The sequence below is a fragment of the Scyliorhinus torazame genome, chromosome 5, assembly GCF_047496885.1.
Source record: "Scyliorhinus torazame isolate Kashiwa2021f chromosome 5, sScyTor2.1, whole genome shotgun sequence".
Taxonomy (NCBI): Eukaryota; Metazoa; Chordata; class Chondrichthyes; order Carcharhiniformes; family Scyliorhinidae; genus Scyliorhinus; species Scyliorhinus torazame.
This window is the reverse complement of record NC_092711.1, coordinates 295,083,587-295,096,276: the sequence shown is the minus strand read 5'-3', so window position 1 is coordinate 295,096,276 and position 12,690 is coordinate 295,083,587. Positions and strand designations below refer to the sequence as shown.

Here is a 12,690-nt window from a genome sequence, read left to right as displayed (position 1 = left end):
CAAAAGGGGAGATATCAGCAGCAATTCTGGGATTTGAAATGGAGGGGAGGGCGTCATAACACTCACTGCTTCAGTGTAATTTAACTTTGTTTGATTTAGTTTTAAGTGGCGCAAAGGAAAGCTCCATTGGTGTTAGGAGTGGCAGTGGGGAACATCCATTGTCAGAAAACTGTAGAAGAATATTTATAATATAATATCATCTTTATTAGTGTCACAAGTAGGCTTACATTAACACTGCAATGAATAGAGGAACGGGTCATTATTCCAGCACAGCCACCAGGCCGTATTATTCTGGGAATCTAATCTAGCTTCCACATTGTGGCTTACCTCACGACAGGTGAATACCAGTGACTTCAGCTAGCCTGTGATGCCCTTCATGGTTGAATGACCTGCAGCACTGACCACTCTCATCAATTTATAACGATCACTTCGGTGAGGAGCTGGAGGGCTGCCAATTCCATTCCAAAGAAAATTCAAGGGAGGAGGTAAGGAGGAAGAGAAATTGGACAAGAAAAGTCAAATGTACTTATTGAACATTAAGGTGATGTGGCACAAATCGATTTTGTGAATTTATGGACAATAAGAAGTATTTTCCACCTACCTGGCTGTGAATACAAGGGCTATTTAATTGCTTGATCACAATCATCTCTCCATTGGTGTCACTGTGATCAATAAGGGAGATTTGTTGTTCAATGCATATTATTCAATAGCAGCTGAGCAAGAGGAAGTGTAAGCACTCTCTGTTGTGTGACCGGATTAAGATAAAATGAAACGGCAAAGCTTGTCTCAGCTAGCATGTCTTATTTCAAGGCTCAACTATTATTCTTTAATGGAGATTTAATTGAAGTCACGCTGCCAAGTTGAGAATAGGCTTTACCAGCTGAAGCACAGGGTCGGAGATTAATGTCATTTTTCTCTCCTTAGGCCTGTTTTCCAATGAAAAAGTATAAAGAGTATAAAATAAAATAGTAAACGTTTACATTTTTAAAAATGCTATAGCTGTGGAATGATTGTAGAAAAACACTTTGAATGTCTGTAGTGCCTCACACAGCTTCTGGGCAGTCTGAACAATCGTGAAGTTTGTTTTAAGGCCTGGCTTTTCACTCCCAGGTTGGGTGTGGAGTAACAATATTTTCCTAATGTGGCCTGGGAGGGTTATTGCCTCTGGAATGAATGTGAAGGATGCTGGGGGAAGAGACAGGCTGGCCCAAAGGCCTGTATTGTGGAGAGACAAATGATTAGGGTTTACTAACAACAATCAATTAGGGCAATCAACAATTATTTTTAGGAATTTTTGAATTTATATAGTATGCTAGAGCAGTAAAGGACAATTTTGCAAGATGCCAGCTAAAAGCTGACATGGCACCATCTGTAGCCGTCAGCATAAGGGTCAAGCAACATGCTTCCACTTTTTAACTACTTCTAGTGACCTTAACAGCTTGTTCTTAAAACATAATCTATAAGTAGTCAGGATAAAGGTTAACAACATGTTTTCCAAACTCGACCTAAGAACCAGGCACATCTATTGGATCTAGCACCAGGTAGGGAAATTGGGGAGGAATCCATAGAAAAATGAAGAGTAGATAAAGGTAAATAACACTCATTCTGCCTGGGTACACATATGCAACTTGTTCAATGTAAACTTTAAAACAGATATGACCAAATGTAAACAATATCTGTGCCCACGTAACCTGTACTGTATAAAGGTTACTTGATTTAATGTTTTGGGCCGAGTTTCTAGAATGGGCCGTACCTATTGTTGCTGTCGTCAAACCAGACAAGACAGTTCACATTTGCGGGGAATTACAAACTGACTGTCTGTCAGGACAGGTGTCCCGTCCCCAAGATCGAGGATCTACATGCCAAACTAGCTGGTGGATTGACGTTTGCTAAACTCGACATGAGTCATGTTTACTTACAACTTGAGTTAGATGAATCATCCCGGGTGCGTGTGACTATCAACACACACACAAGTATACCCATTTACCCTTCGGAATATCGCTGGCATGCACACAGTGGAAAATTAGTTACAAGGATTACCTAGGGTTGCAGTTTATCTGGACGATGTGTAGATTATCAGTTCCACAGAAGAGGAACGCTTGGGCAAATTGGAAGAGATTCACAAATGCCAGAGCAAGCTTACAAAGAGAGAAGGGGAAATTTTTAGGCCAGTGAGGGAACCTATTTGGGTTACAAGGTAGACGCAAAAGGGCTGCAACCCTTGGAGGAAATAGTGAAGGCCATAAAGGAAGCATCCGCTCCTTGGAATACTACAGAGCTGAAATCTTTGCTCGGTATGGTGAACTACTATGGTAGGTTCATTCCAAACTTGGCCACTTTATAGCACCTCTGCACACCTTACTGAGAAAACGCCAAAGGTGGCTTTGGAACGTGCCTGAAAGTGAGGCCTTCCATCAGGTGAAGCAACAACTTCTGTCGACAAATCTACGGGTTCATTTCGACTTGTCCTTACCTGCGATCCGTCTCCATGTGGAATTGAAGCCATACTTTCGCACATATCAAAAGATGGGGCTGTGAAACTGATAACTTACGTATCAAGGACCCTCTCAGAAGCAGAAAAGGGATACTCCCAGATTGAAAAAGAAGGGTTAGCAGTGCTTTTTGACATCCGGAATTTCCACTAATACATATATAGAAGGCATTTCACAATAGTGACGGAGCATAAACTGTTATTGGGGTTATTTAAAGAAGCACCCACACCAGTGCCAGGAGGAATTGTAATGACTGTAAACTTCTTAGAGATGCTGCCAGTATCCACAAAACAATTCAGAACATGGATGCAAAGGGACCCTATACTACCAAAAATCAAGAATATGATATTGAGGTGCAGTCGCAATGTTCAAGCTTCAGAGACCTCAAAACCCTACTTGGCTCGAAAAGTCGAGTTAATCTGTGAAGACGGTGTAATCCTTTGGGGGTCACGCGTGGTTCTTCCCAATCCCGGGAGACAATTATTGTTGGAAGGATTGCATTGTGCCTACATGAGCATATCAAAAATGTTGGCATGAAGCTACGTGTGGTGGCCTGGCACTGACGCCGATATAACGGAGATAGTTAAGCAATGTGACTAATGTCAAAAACAGCGGAACTTACCCGCTGCTTCCCCTCTACACCCATGGGAATGGCCGAGTAGGCCTTGGCTAAGAGTGCGCATTGACTTTGTAGGCCCTTTCAGGGGCTCAATGTTTATTTTATTGGTGGACGCACGCTCTAAGTGGATAGATGTATACCAGATGAAGTCAACTACTTCATACGCAACAGTTGAAAATTTGCGTGAGTGTTTCTGCATCCATGGAGTACCAGAGGTGCTGGTTTCAGATAATGGTACTGGTTTTACCAACATGGAGTTTCAAAACTTCATGGCCTTCAATGGCATTAAATACATTAAAACCATGCCACCCATCGCCAAAACTTTGGAAGTGATCCTAGCTGGGTCTCAGGGATCGTCATAGCAAAGACTGGGCCATTATTATACAAGGTAAGAACCCAGGATCTTGAGGGAACATTTAAACCATTTGAGGAAAAAAGAGCCTCCAACAGAGCTGGTAGTGTCACCAATCCCAGATATGCCAGCCACTAGTACGATCAAAATGTTGAGAGAACTAAACACCACCGTGAACCCAGAGCCTGTTGCCGTGCGAGCTGAAGAGACATCAGCGGCGGATGTACTGGTACCAGGTGAAACAAATGGAGTGTCTGGCCCGAGCGAGACCACCTCCGAGGAGAAACCCCAACCAATGATATTTCATCTCTCTCAATATAGAAGGAAGTCCCCCAATAGACTGGGATATTGATATTGACAACCCGAGGTAATAGGGGAGCTGAAGGGGGAAGGATGTCGCTGCTATTCTCAGAGACTATGTAACTTCTCGTCCAATAGGATGGAAGCGAGCACAGTTTAAAGGAGAGCACAGGCTTTAAACCTGCAGTTTTCTGGCTAGACTAGAAGTATTGTATGAATATGGATTGTTGTTCCTGTGCCCTGTAAATAGTTTCCTGTAAATATATTTTCTGTATGTAAGTAAATACAGTATTGCCTTATTCGCTAACGGGCCGCCCACAGAGTGTTGACCATCCATTAAAAGCAGGGCAAATTCAATCCAGCCAATTACTGTCCCAATAGCCTGTGCTCAACCGTTAGCAAAGTCAGCAGTATGGTGGCACAGTGGTTAGCACTGCTGCCTCACCGCTCCAAGGACCCTGGTTCAATTCTGGCCTCGGGTGACTGCCTGTGTGGAGTTTGCTTTTTCTCCCCGTGTCTGTGTGCGTTTCCTCCGGGTGCTCCGGTTTCCTCCCACAGTCCAAAGATGTGCGGGTTAGGTGGATTGGCCAAGCTAAATTGCCCCTTGGTGTCTAAAAGGTTAGGTGGGGTGACGGGGATAGGGTGGAGGCTTAAGTAGGGTGCTCTTTCCAAGGGCCGGTGCAGACTCGATGGGTCGAATGGCTTCTTTCGGTGCTATAGGGATTCTATGAGATTCTATGACTCTATGATGGAAGGTGTTACTTTCAGTGTTAATAATCTTCTCCCAATTCATTGGCCGTTTCTACCTAAAAGGACAAGTGCATCTTGCACATGGGAGCAGCATCGACTACAAGTTCCTGGAGGGCAACCTGGAGATGATAAAGACCTTGGGGGGGGGGGGGGGATCCAATGGGAGCAAGGGTACCTTTAATGAGGGAATTGCCACTCTGCCCATCATCCTCCAAAGGATAACTGCCAGTCATGCTGCTTGGCATGGACTTCTCCAGCCACTGGTTAAATCCAGGCAGCGCTGGGATGAGGCTCTTCAGTGGCCATTCATCACCCATTTCAGGACCTCAATGATGCAGCCCCCACAACTGGTATAATTTCTGTGAATGGAGGGACAGGCAGGCAGGTATGCAGTGGGTGGGCTTACCCATTGGGCTAAACAATATAATAAGACCCCTTGCCTTCGAGCCCATTGATGGAGGAGGGGCACATTAAATCCAGCTCAATGTCACGGGGCTGTGACCAAATTTGCCCCTTCAATAATCACTCCCTCCTGTTCTGCTCATGACGTACACATTCTCCACCATCTGGCCATCCTGCTTGTTAATTTCTGTATCATCTACCGACCTTGAATGCTGCCCTGAACTTGTACAATATTCACGAGGCTTAACATCATTTGGTGTCTGACTGTATTTGTTTGCTTCAAAGATCCAGAAGTCATAGTCGGATTGGCGTAGAAGGAAACCATTTGCCCCATCAAGTCCACGCCTGCTCTCTATAGAACAATCAGTCCCATTCCCCTCACTCTATCCCCATTGGTCTGCAAGTTTATTTTTCTCAAGTGCCATCCAATTTCCTTTAGAAATCAAGATTGTGAACAATTGGCCCGTCGTTTGATTTCCAAAAGTAATTTTCATTTTAGTTTGTGCCTTGAGGCTATCTTGAATTTCGATTTTAGGCGTGAGCGATCTACTAGTTTGAATTTGCTTGACAAAAGTGCAATGATTTTATTAAATGTGGAATTTCCTCTTAACAGCAATGAAATAAAAGAACACTTCCCCAGCAGATAATGATCAATGGAATGAACTGAGGCTGAGGTCAATCCAATTCTCAAGGATGAGTCAATACCCCCATTGAATGGCGCCTGATCTACTGAGTGTTTCCAGCAAGTTTATATTTCAATTGCAATGCTGCTACTGCTTACTTTTTCTGGCCTATATTAGTGCATAGACAATTCTTTCATTCTATATGCTTGAAGGAGTCCCACAGAAAGTGTTTGAGAAAACTATTGTATAAGTTCTTGCACTTAAATTCTTATCCAGCTTGTTAACATTATGCATTTGTTATCCAATGACTTCATCAGGCTCCTTGATGTCACAAAGCTTTTGATGTCAGATAAACAAAGGGAAGGAAACAGAAATTTGATCCCGGAGAGGAGGCTTAGCAAGAGGATATGTTCATCTACATCAAGTATGGGGGTGAGCTGATCTAGCATTGTGCATGTCTGTGGAGAGAAAAAGAAAAAGTATCATTTACATTTCAAAATGACAAGCACATCAATACTTAATGTGACGAATAAAGCAGGCATTGCAGATGCTTAACCCACAATAAAAGCTTTGACACGTGTTCAGAAGCTGAGGATAAATCAATAAGTAACCGCAGAGGTCAACTAGCTTGGCCATCTTCACATGGTTGTTTTTAAGGGAATACAAATTATAATACTGATTATCGACTAATTATTTGTTTACATTACTGTATTTTTGTGTATAATCAGTCACTGCTTGCTAACCAGTGAAATACAATGTGCTACTGTGTTAAAACATCAAATTAGACTTTGGAAATAATGTTTAGCATAAGAAACGTACAGAGGAGTCTGATGAAGGTTGATCATATAGAAGGTAATGCTCTCCTTTAAGATACTGAAATTTGGAAGGAACTCACCAAGGATCTTTAAGCAGCACTTTCCCAACCCATGACCACTACCATCCAGGAGATCAAGGGCAGCAGACACATGGGAACGCCAGCGCCTGGAAGTTCCCTTCCAAATCATTCACCATCAGGACTTGGAGATATCATAGAATTTACAGTGCAGAAGGAGGCCATTCGGCCCATCGAGTCTGCACCGGCTCTTGGAAAGAGCACCCTACCCAATGTCAACACCTCCACACCCTATCCCCTTAACCCAGTAACTCCACCCAACACTAAGGGCAATTTTGGACACTAAGGGCAATTTTGGACACTAAGGGCAATTTATCATGGCCAATCCACCTAACCTGCACATCTTTGGACTGTGGGAGGAAACCGGAGCACCCGGAGGAAACCCACGCTCACACGGGGAGGATGTGCAGACTCCGCACAGACAGTGACCCAAGCCGGAATCGAACCTGGGACCCTGGCGCTGTGAAGCAATTGTGCTATCCACAATGCTACCGTGCTGCCCTGGACTCTGAATTTGCAAAGCTGCCAATAAGGTTCTAATGATTGAAGAAAGCTCATGCCTTGTGCAATAATTCAATTCAGTTCATGGGAATTAGGAATAATTAGGCAATGAGGAAGAAAACTAAGGAAAGGACCTCGAGTGCAGCATTTTCTAAAATGCAACCCATGCCACATGTTGCAAAACAGAAAATGCTGGAAAAGCCCAGCACATCTGGAGAGAGAAAATAGAGTTCATCTTTCGAGTCCATGTGACTTCCTCTGAGCTAAAGAAAGGTAGAAATGTGATGGGTTGCATACTGTATAGGAGCAGGTGGAGCGGTGTAGAAGGTCAATGATATATCGTTGTTCCTTCACAGCCACTGGGTCAAAATCCTGGAACTCCCTTTCTAACAGCACTGTGGGTGTATCTACACCACATGGATGATAGCGGTTCAAGAAGATAGCTCACCACCACTTTCTCAAAGGCAATAAACGCTGGCTTAGCCACAGAGTGTTCAGGGTGGTGGTGGTATTTGTAAGAGGAATGATTTCAGTTGGGTCTAATACTCCTCCGAGGTGTAAAACATGGCTCAGCAAAGGTAAATGGCTGTGTTTCTGTCGTGCCAGCAGCAAACCAGGAACACCAGGACAAGTTCAGCTGGGGACGGAAAAGGGGAGCCGACCATCTGACCAGGTGGAAGGGTGCCGAATCTTTTGAACGAATGCGAACAGAAGTCCAGGTACTAGGTTATGCTAAAGGATGAAAATGGTTGTAAATAAGCTTTGGAGTAAAGATCTCCAACCAGTACCAGCCAGTGAGAGACTCAACTCCTTACCATCTTTGGGCCAGTGTAATATTGAGTGGTTCCAAGGTCAATACATCCGGAAGAGGGAACTAGGTCAAGGGAAGGCCATTGAGTTGAGGGTGGGGATTGTCCAGAATGGCAGTATTATTATTCTGGAGCCCAGTGGAGCACAGCGCTTCCTTCAGGGACACGAGAAACCTCAGAGACTTACCATTTTAGGAACAGAGGGCCTCCAACATTTTGTGGCCTCTGCCTCACGACAACCATGGATCACCAAGCTAAGCTTCAGCCGCACAGGTTCTGCCCAGCAGACCCTCAGAATTGTATTAAAGGACTCTGAATTTGCAAAGCTGCCAATAAGGTTCTAATGATTGAAGAAAGCTCATGCCTTGTGCAATAATTCAATTCAGTTCATGGGAATTAGGAATAATTAGGCAATTAGGAAGAAAACTAAGGAAAGGACCTCGAGTGCAGCATTTTCTGAAATGCAACCCATGCCACATGTTGCAAAACAGAAAATGCTGGAAAAGCCCAGCACATCTGGAGAGAGAAAATAGAGTTCATCTTTCGAGTCCATGTGACTTCCTCTGAGCTAAAGAAAGGTAGAAATGTGATGGGTTGCATACTGTATAGGAGCAGGTGGAGCGGTGTAGAAGGTCAATGATTGGTGGGAGCTTGGAGAGAGTGCAACAAAGATGTGGAGGGCACTAGACAGAGGAAGCATTAATGGGTGGAGGGGGTGCCAATAGTTGCACAAAGGCAGGATATCAGACTGTGTTAATGGGAGAATAAACTTCAGTGCTCAACGAAAGCAAAACTTGAGAACAAGTGACAGATGGCCCGGTGGGGGAGGGGAAGGATCACCACATGTTAGTTAGGAAAGGTAGTGTGTGGCTAAGCATTTTCTGTAAAAATCAGGTTTCACATCCTCGAACAGAGAAATACTATTTGAGAACCACTGTAACTTCTGCCACCTCCAAACAGGAAGACAACATCGGAACGCCAACTTGCACAGTTTCTATAACCGCTTACGTCATCATTGTGTGCCCAGAAACCTTGATTCCTCCCCATTGTCCACTCTCTCCCACCCACTGACTGGTTCCTCGTGCTCTCTTCACTGCTCCCCCTGGCATCCCCACCCCGCTTCCTTTCTGCTCATCACTTCTCTCTGTTTTAATGTCAATCACCTCACAGGCTCCATCTGTACATGAGCAGAAAATGCCGCTCCTGGTGTTGTAGCACAATGGGAAGACGGTGGCATCATCGCTATGTGACTGGAGTCGTGATCCAGAGATCCAGGCTAATACCCTGGGGGCCTGGGTTCAAATCCCACCCTGAGACCTGACGTAATTTTAAATTTGATTCATAAAACCTGGTGTGTATTGGTGACCATGACAACAATCATTATCTGCCTCTTAACCGCTGTCTGCAATGGCCCAGCAGGCCACTCAGTTCAAGTGTAATTAGAGATGGGCCCACATCCCATGCAAGAATACAGAAAAAGAGCCCAAATAAAGGTACCCATTTTGAGAGGCCGGGATTTATAGATATTACTGGCTGCAACTAAACAAGAAAGTGGTAGATGTGTTAGCAAGATGAATAGATAGCATCGTGGGGAATATTTAAACCAGATGTGGAGTGGTAATGGAGGATGGCCTTTCAGCCCGCCACATCTATGCCGACCATCAAATGCCAATCTTTACTAATGCCATTTATCACCACTTGGTCCGTAGCCTACTCTGCCTTGACAATCTAAGTGCTCGTCCAGATGCTTCTTAAATGTTGCGAGAGTATTTGTCTCCACCACCCTCCCAGGCTGCATATTCCGTATTTCCACCAGCCTCTGGGCGAAGAAATGTTTCCTCAAGTTCCCTTTAAACCACTTACCCCTCTGGTCTTAGGCACCTCTGCCATGGCAAAATGATGGTTACAATCTAACGATCGTACGATGTCTTGGAAACAATCAACCAACGGTGTTCGTTGGACTGAGATTAGGGAGGTAATTAACATTCAGGTGGGAATCTTGAGGCTACACTCGCACGGTGCCAACCTGGCAGAGCCAACCTGTACCAGGGGCAGTGCCACAGGCAGGCTTCTATGATGTGTAGTGAGCATGGGGAGATCAGGGATGGGGTGGGGAATACTGGCGGTGAATGTCGTGGGGTGGTGGTGGGAAGAGATATGTCAGAGATGAATGTTGGGGGGTTGATTGGGGGGGAGGAGAGAGAGCCCCCAAACACTGCGATGTGTGCTGAGGGCCGTTTGGCTGCAGAGCTGGTCAGGGCACTCTTTAAAAATGGCTCTCCGATCTCTTTGGAGACGGTTCCCGGCTCTAAGAGGCTCTGCCTCGCCAGAGTGACGGTGTTAACAGCGCCCATTCAGTTTTTTTCATCAAAGAGGCTCAAGATTCCGTGATTAAACTGATCTGTGGAAATGGAGAGTCCCACACCATTTTTCTGTGTGAGCCTGACACGTTGCCATATTCTGGTAAGATTCCGCCCTAAGGTTACGCTGTGAAGAAGAAGTGATGGGAGTAATTGCTGGTTGTGTAAATGATAGTGTATGAGATGAGAAAGCTGTTAGTGTGTTGTGTGACGAGAGGTGAGTGAATAAAAAAGTGAAATGTTTGTGTAAGTGTGCGCCTTATGATTGTATACTGAAAGATGTGGTGAAGTGGAGGGAATCATTCAAAGTAGGTAAGGCGGCTTTTGAGAGGTGCCTGTGAGAGGGAATGGTGAGCCGAATGGCTGTACTCACTCTTGCTGTTCCAGTCAGACATTTCATTCCTTTCCTGTACTGAATGCAGCTTCAGCAGGAAACGCTCTCATCATTGGGCGAGGTGGTGGCATAATGGTATTAATAATAATCTTTATTAGTTTCACAAGTAGGCTTACATCAGCAATGGAATTACTGTAAAAATTCCCTAGTCGCCACACTCCTGTGCCTATATTGTCATGTGAGAGTACCTTTAAGAAATGGGTGTTTAAGAAATGTACCTTTAAGAAATGGGTGTTTATCAGTGATGTCAGAGTGTGGGTGGAGCTGGGTTGTCTGTCAGCTTTTTACTTTCATTTTAGGCAGTTTGCTGCAGGGTGTGTTTTTGTTTTGTTTTCCGTGTTGGAGCTGAAGCCAGACAGAGCAGGTGTACTGTTGATCTCTCTGCCCTGAAAAGATTATCTCTTGATCATTTGGTGAATTCAGAATTATAAATGTTCTCAGTAGTGAATGTAAACCTAATGTGCTTCTGTTAAAAGGTGTTTCTTTTGTCTTCTGGATGTTGTTTGGGAAGGTATTAAGAATTACTTAGTGTTGTATTCTTTGGGGGTTGTATTTGAATTAATGGTTGCTAAGGTGTTCACTGTATGTTTTAAAAAGGTTAACTTGAGTTAATACAATAAACATTGATTTGCTTTAAAAAATACTTTTCCATTTCTGCTGTACCACACCTGTAGAGTGGGCCGTGTGCTCCCCATACCACAATCTATTAAAAGTTGTGGGTCAGGTGAACTCCATGATACACTTTGGGGTTCTCTAAACCCTGGCCCATAACAATATTGTCACTGGACTAGTAATCCAGAGACCCGGGGTAATGCTCTGGGGACCCAGGTTCAAATCCTGTCTCAGCAGATGGTGAAATTTGAATTCAACAAAAATCTGAAATTAAAAGTCCCATGATGGCTCTGAAACCATTGCTGCAATAAGTGATGGCCCAGCCAGCCATGGCCACACCTCCTGAATGAATTTTAAACAGCTAACCCAGACTGCCAATGCTCTCCAGGGCTGCTTCATCACTGCATTGGGCATGTGCTTGCGGATTTATAATAATCGCTTATTGTCACAAGTAGGCTTCAATGAAGTTACTGTGAAAAGCCCCTAGTCACCACATTCCGGCGCCTGTTCATGGAGGCCGGTACAGGAATTGAACCCACGCTGTTGGCCTTGTTCTGCATTACAAGCCAGCTGTTCAGCCCACTGTGCTAAACCAGCCCCTAGCTTTGAAGGATTTGAAGGAAGAGCTGGAACCTCCTGGCCCACACTTCGTTGACTGGCTCTACGACTCATCAAGCCTTTTAAAAAGTCTTGCAGTATTCTTCGCTGATCAATCCAAACACGGGATGCCATCGCACTTCAGACTGGATTCCTGCCTCTTGAGGATGTGTTTCCTGACTTTGCCATGCATCAAATTCCACTGAGGCTTGGGAATTAAGCCTGTCCAGAGCCCACACTGGAATAGTCATGAAAGCTTGCTGCCCAGGCAATTTCTGTCCAGGTTTGAAAATTGAGCTTTTGTAATTGAATTTTAATTTATTGGAGGGCATTACTCTGCTGCATATATTTTGACATTTTTATTTTTCTGATTCCAGATGACCAGCATTTTCTTGCTAACCCTAACTGTAGTCTCATAATTTTCCGGAATTACTTGGAGGAAAAACTGAACATTCAGCATCCAGGTAATTGGATGAAATTAATTAGACATTCTGAGAATAACTATGGGAACATTGCCAGGATTTACCATTAGAGTAAATATGTTAAGGGATACTTTAGTGGTCCTGATGCACACTGGGATGGTGACAGGATGACTGAAGCAGGAACATCACCGGTGGTAGGCGAAGTCAATGTAACCGTAAAAATCTAACTATCCTTCCTAAACACCTTCGGTGAACTGAGCCTCATGCGACCATCCAATCGCCCTTGCCCCTGTCCCCAGTCGCATTACTGTAAGCCTAGAAACATAGAACAGGAGCAGATCTTAAGCCTCCATTCAAAATTATACATGTGGCTGGCACAGTGGTTAGCACTGCTGCCTCACAGCACCAGGGTCCCAGGTCCAATTCCGGCCTCGGGTAGCTGTGTGGAGTTTGCACTTTCCCCCCCGTGTCTGCGTGGGTTTCCTTCGAGCTCTCCGCTTTTCTCGCACTGTCCAAAGATGTGCGGGTTTGGTGGATTGGCCACACTTAGTGTCCAAACGGGGAT

General features: G+C 44.6%; 1 protein-coding gene across 1 annotated transcript in view; it reads left to right on the top strand.

Annotated features, from left to right (window-relative positions):
• The first annotated feature begins 427 nt into the window (after positions 1-427).
• Positions 428-12,690, top strand: part of LOC140421224 (uncharacterized protein CXorf65 homolog) — an 87,768-nt gene continuing 75,505 nt past the window's right edge. The window contains exons 1-3 of the mRNA XM_072505776.1: positions 428-485; positions 5,856-5,970; positions 12,081-12,167. Coding sequence (XP_072361877.1) covers positions 5,946-5,970; positions 12,081-12,167 — 112 coding nt within the window. The 5' untranslated portion in view covers positions 428-485; positions 5,856-5,945. The remainder of the gene's footprint in view (positions 486-5,855; positions 5,971-12,080; positions 12,168-12,690) is intronic.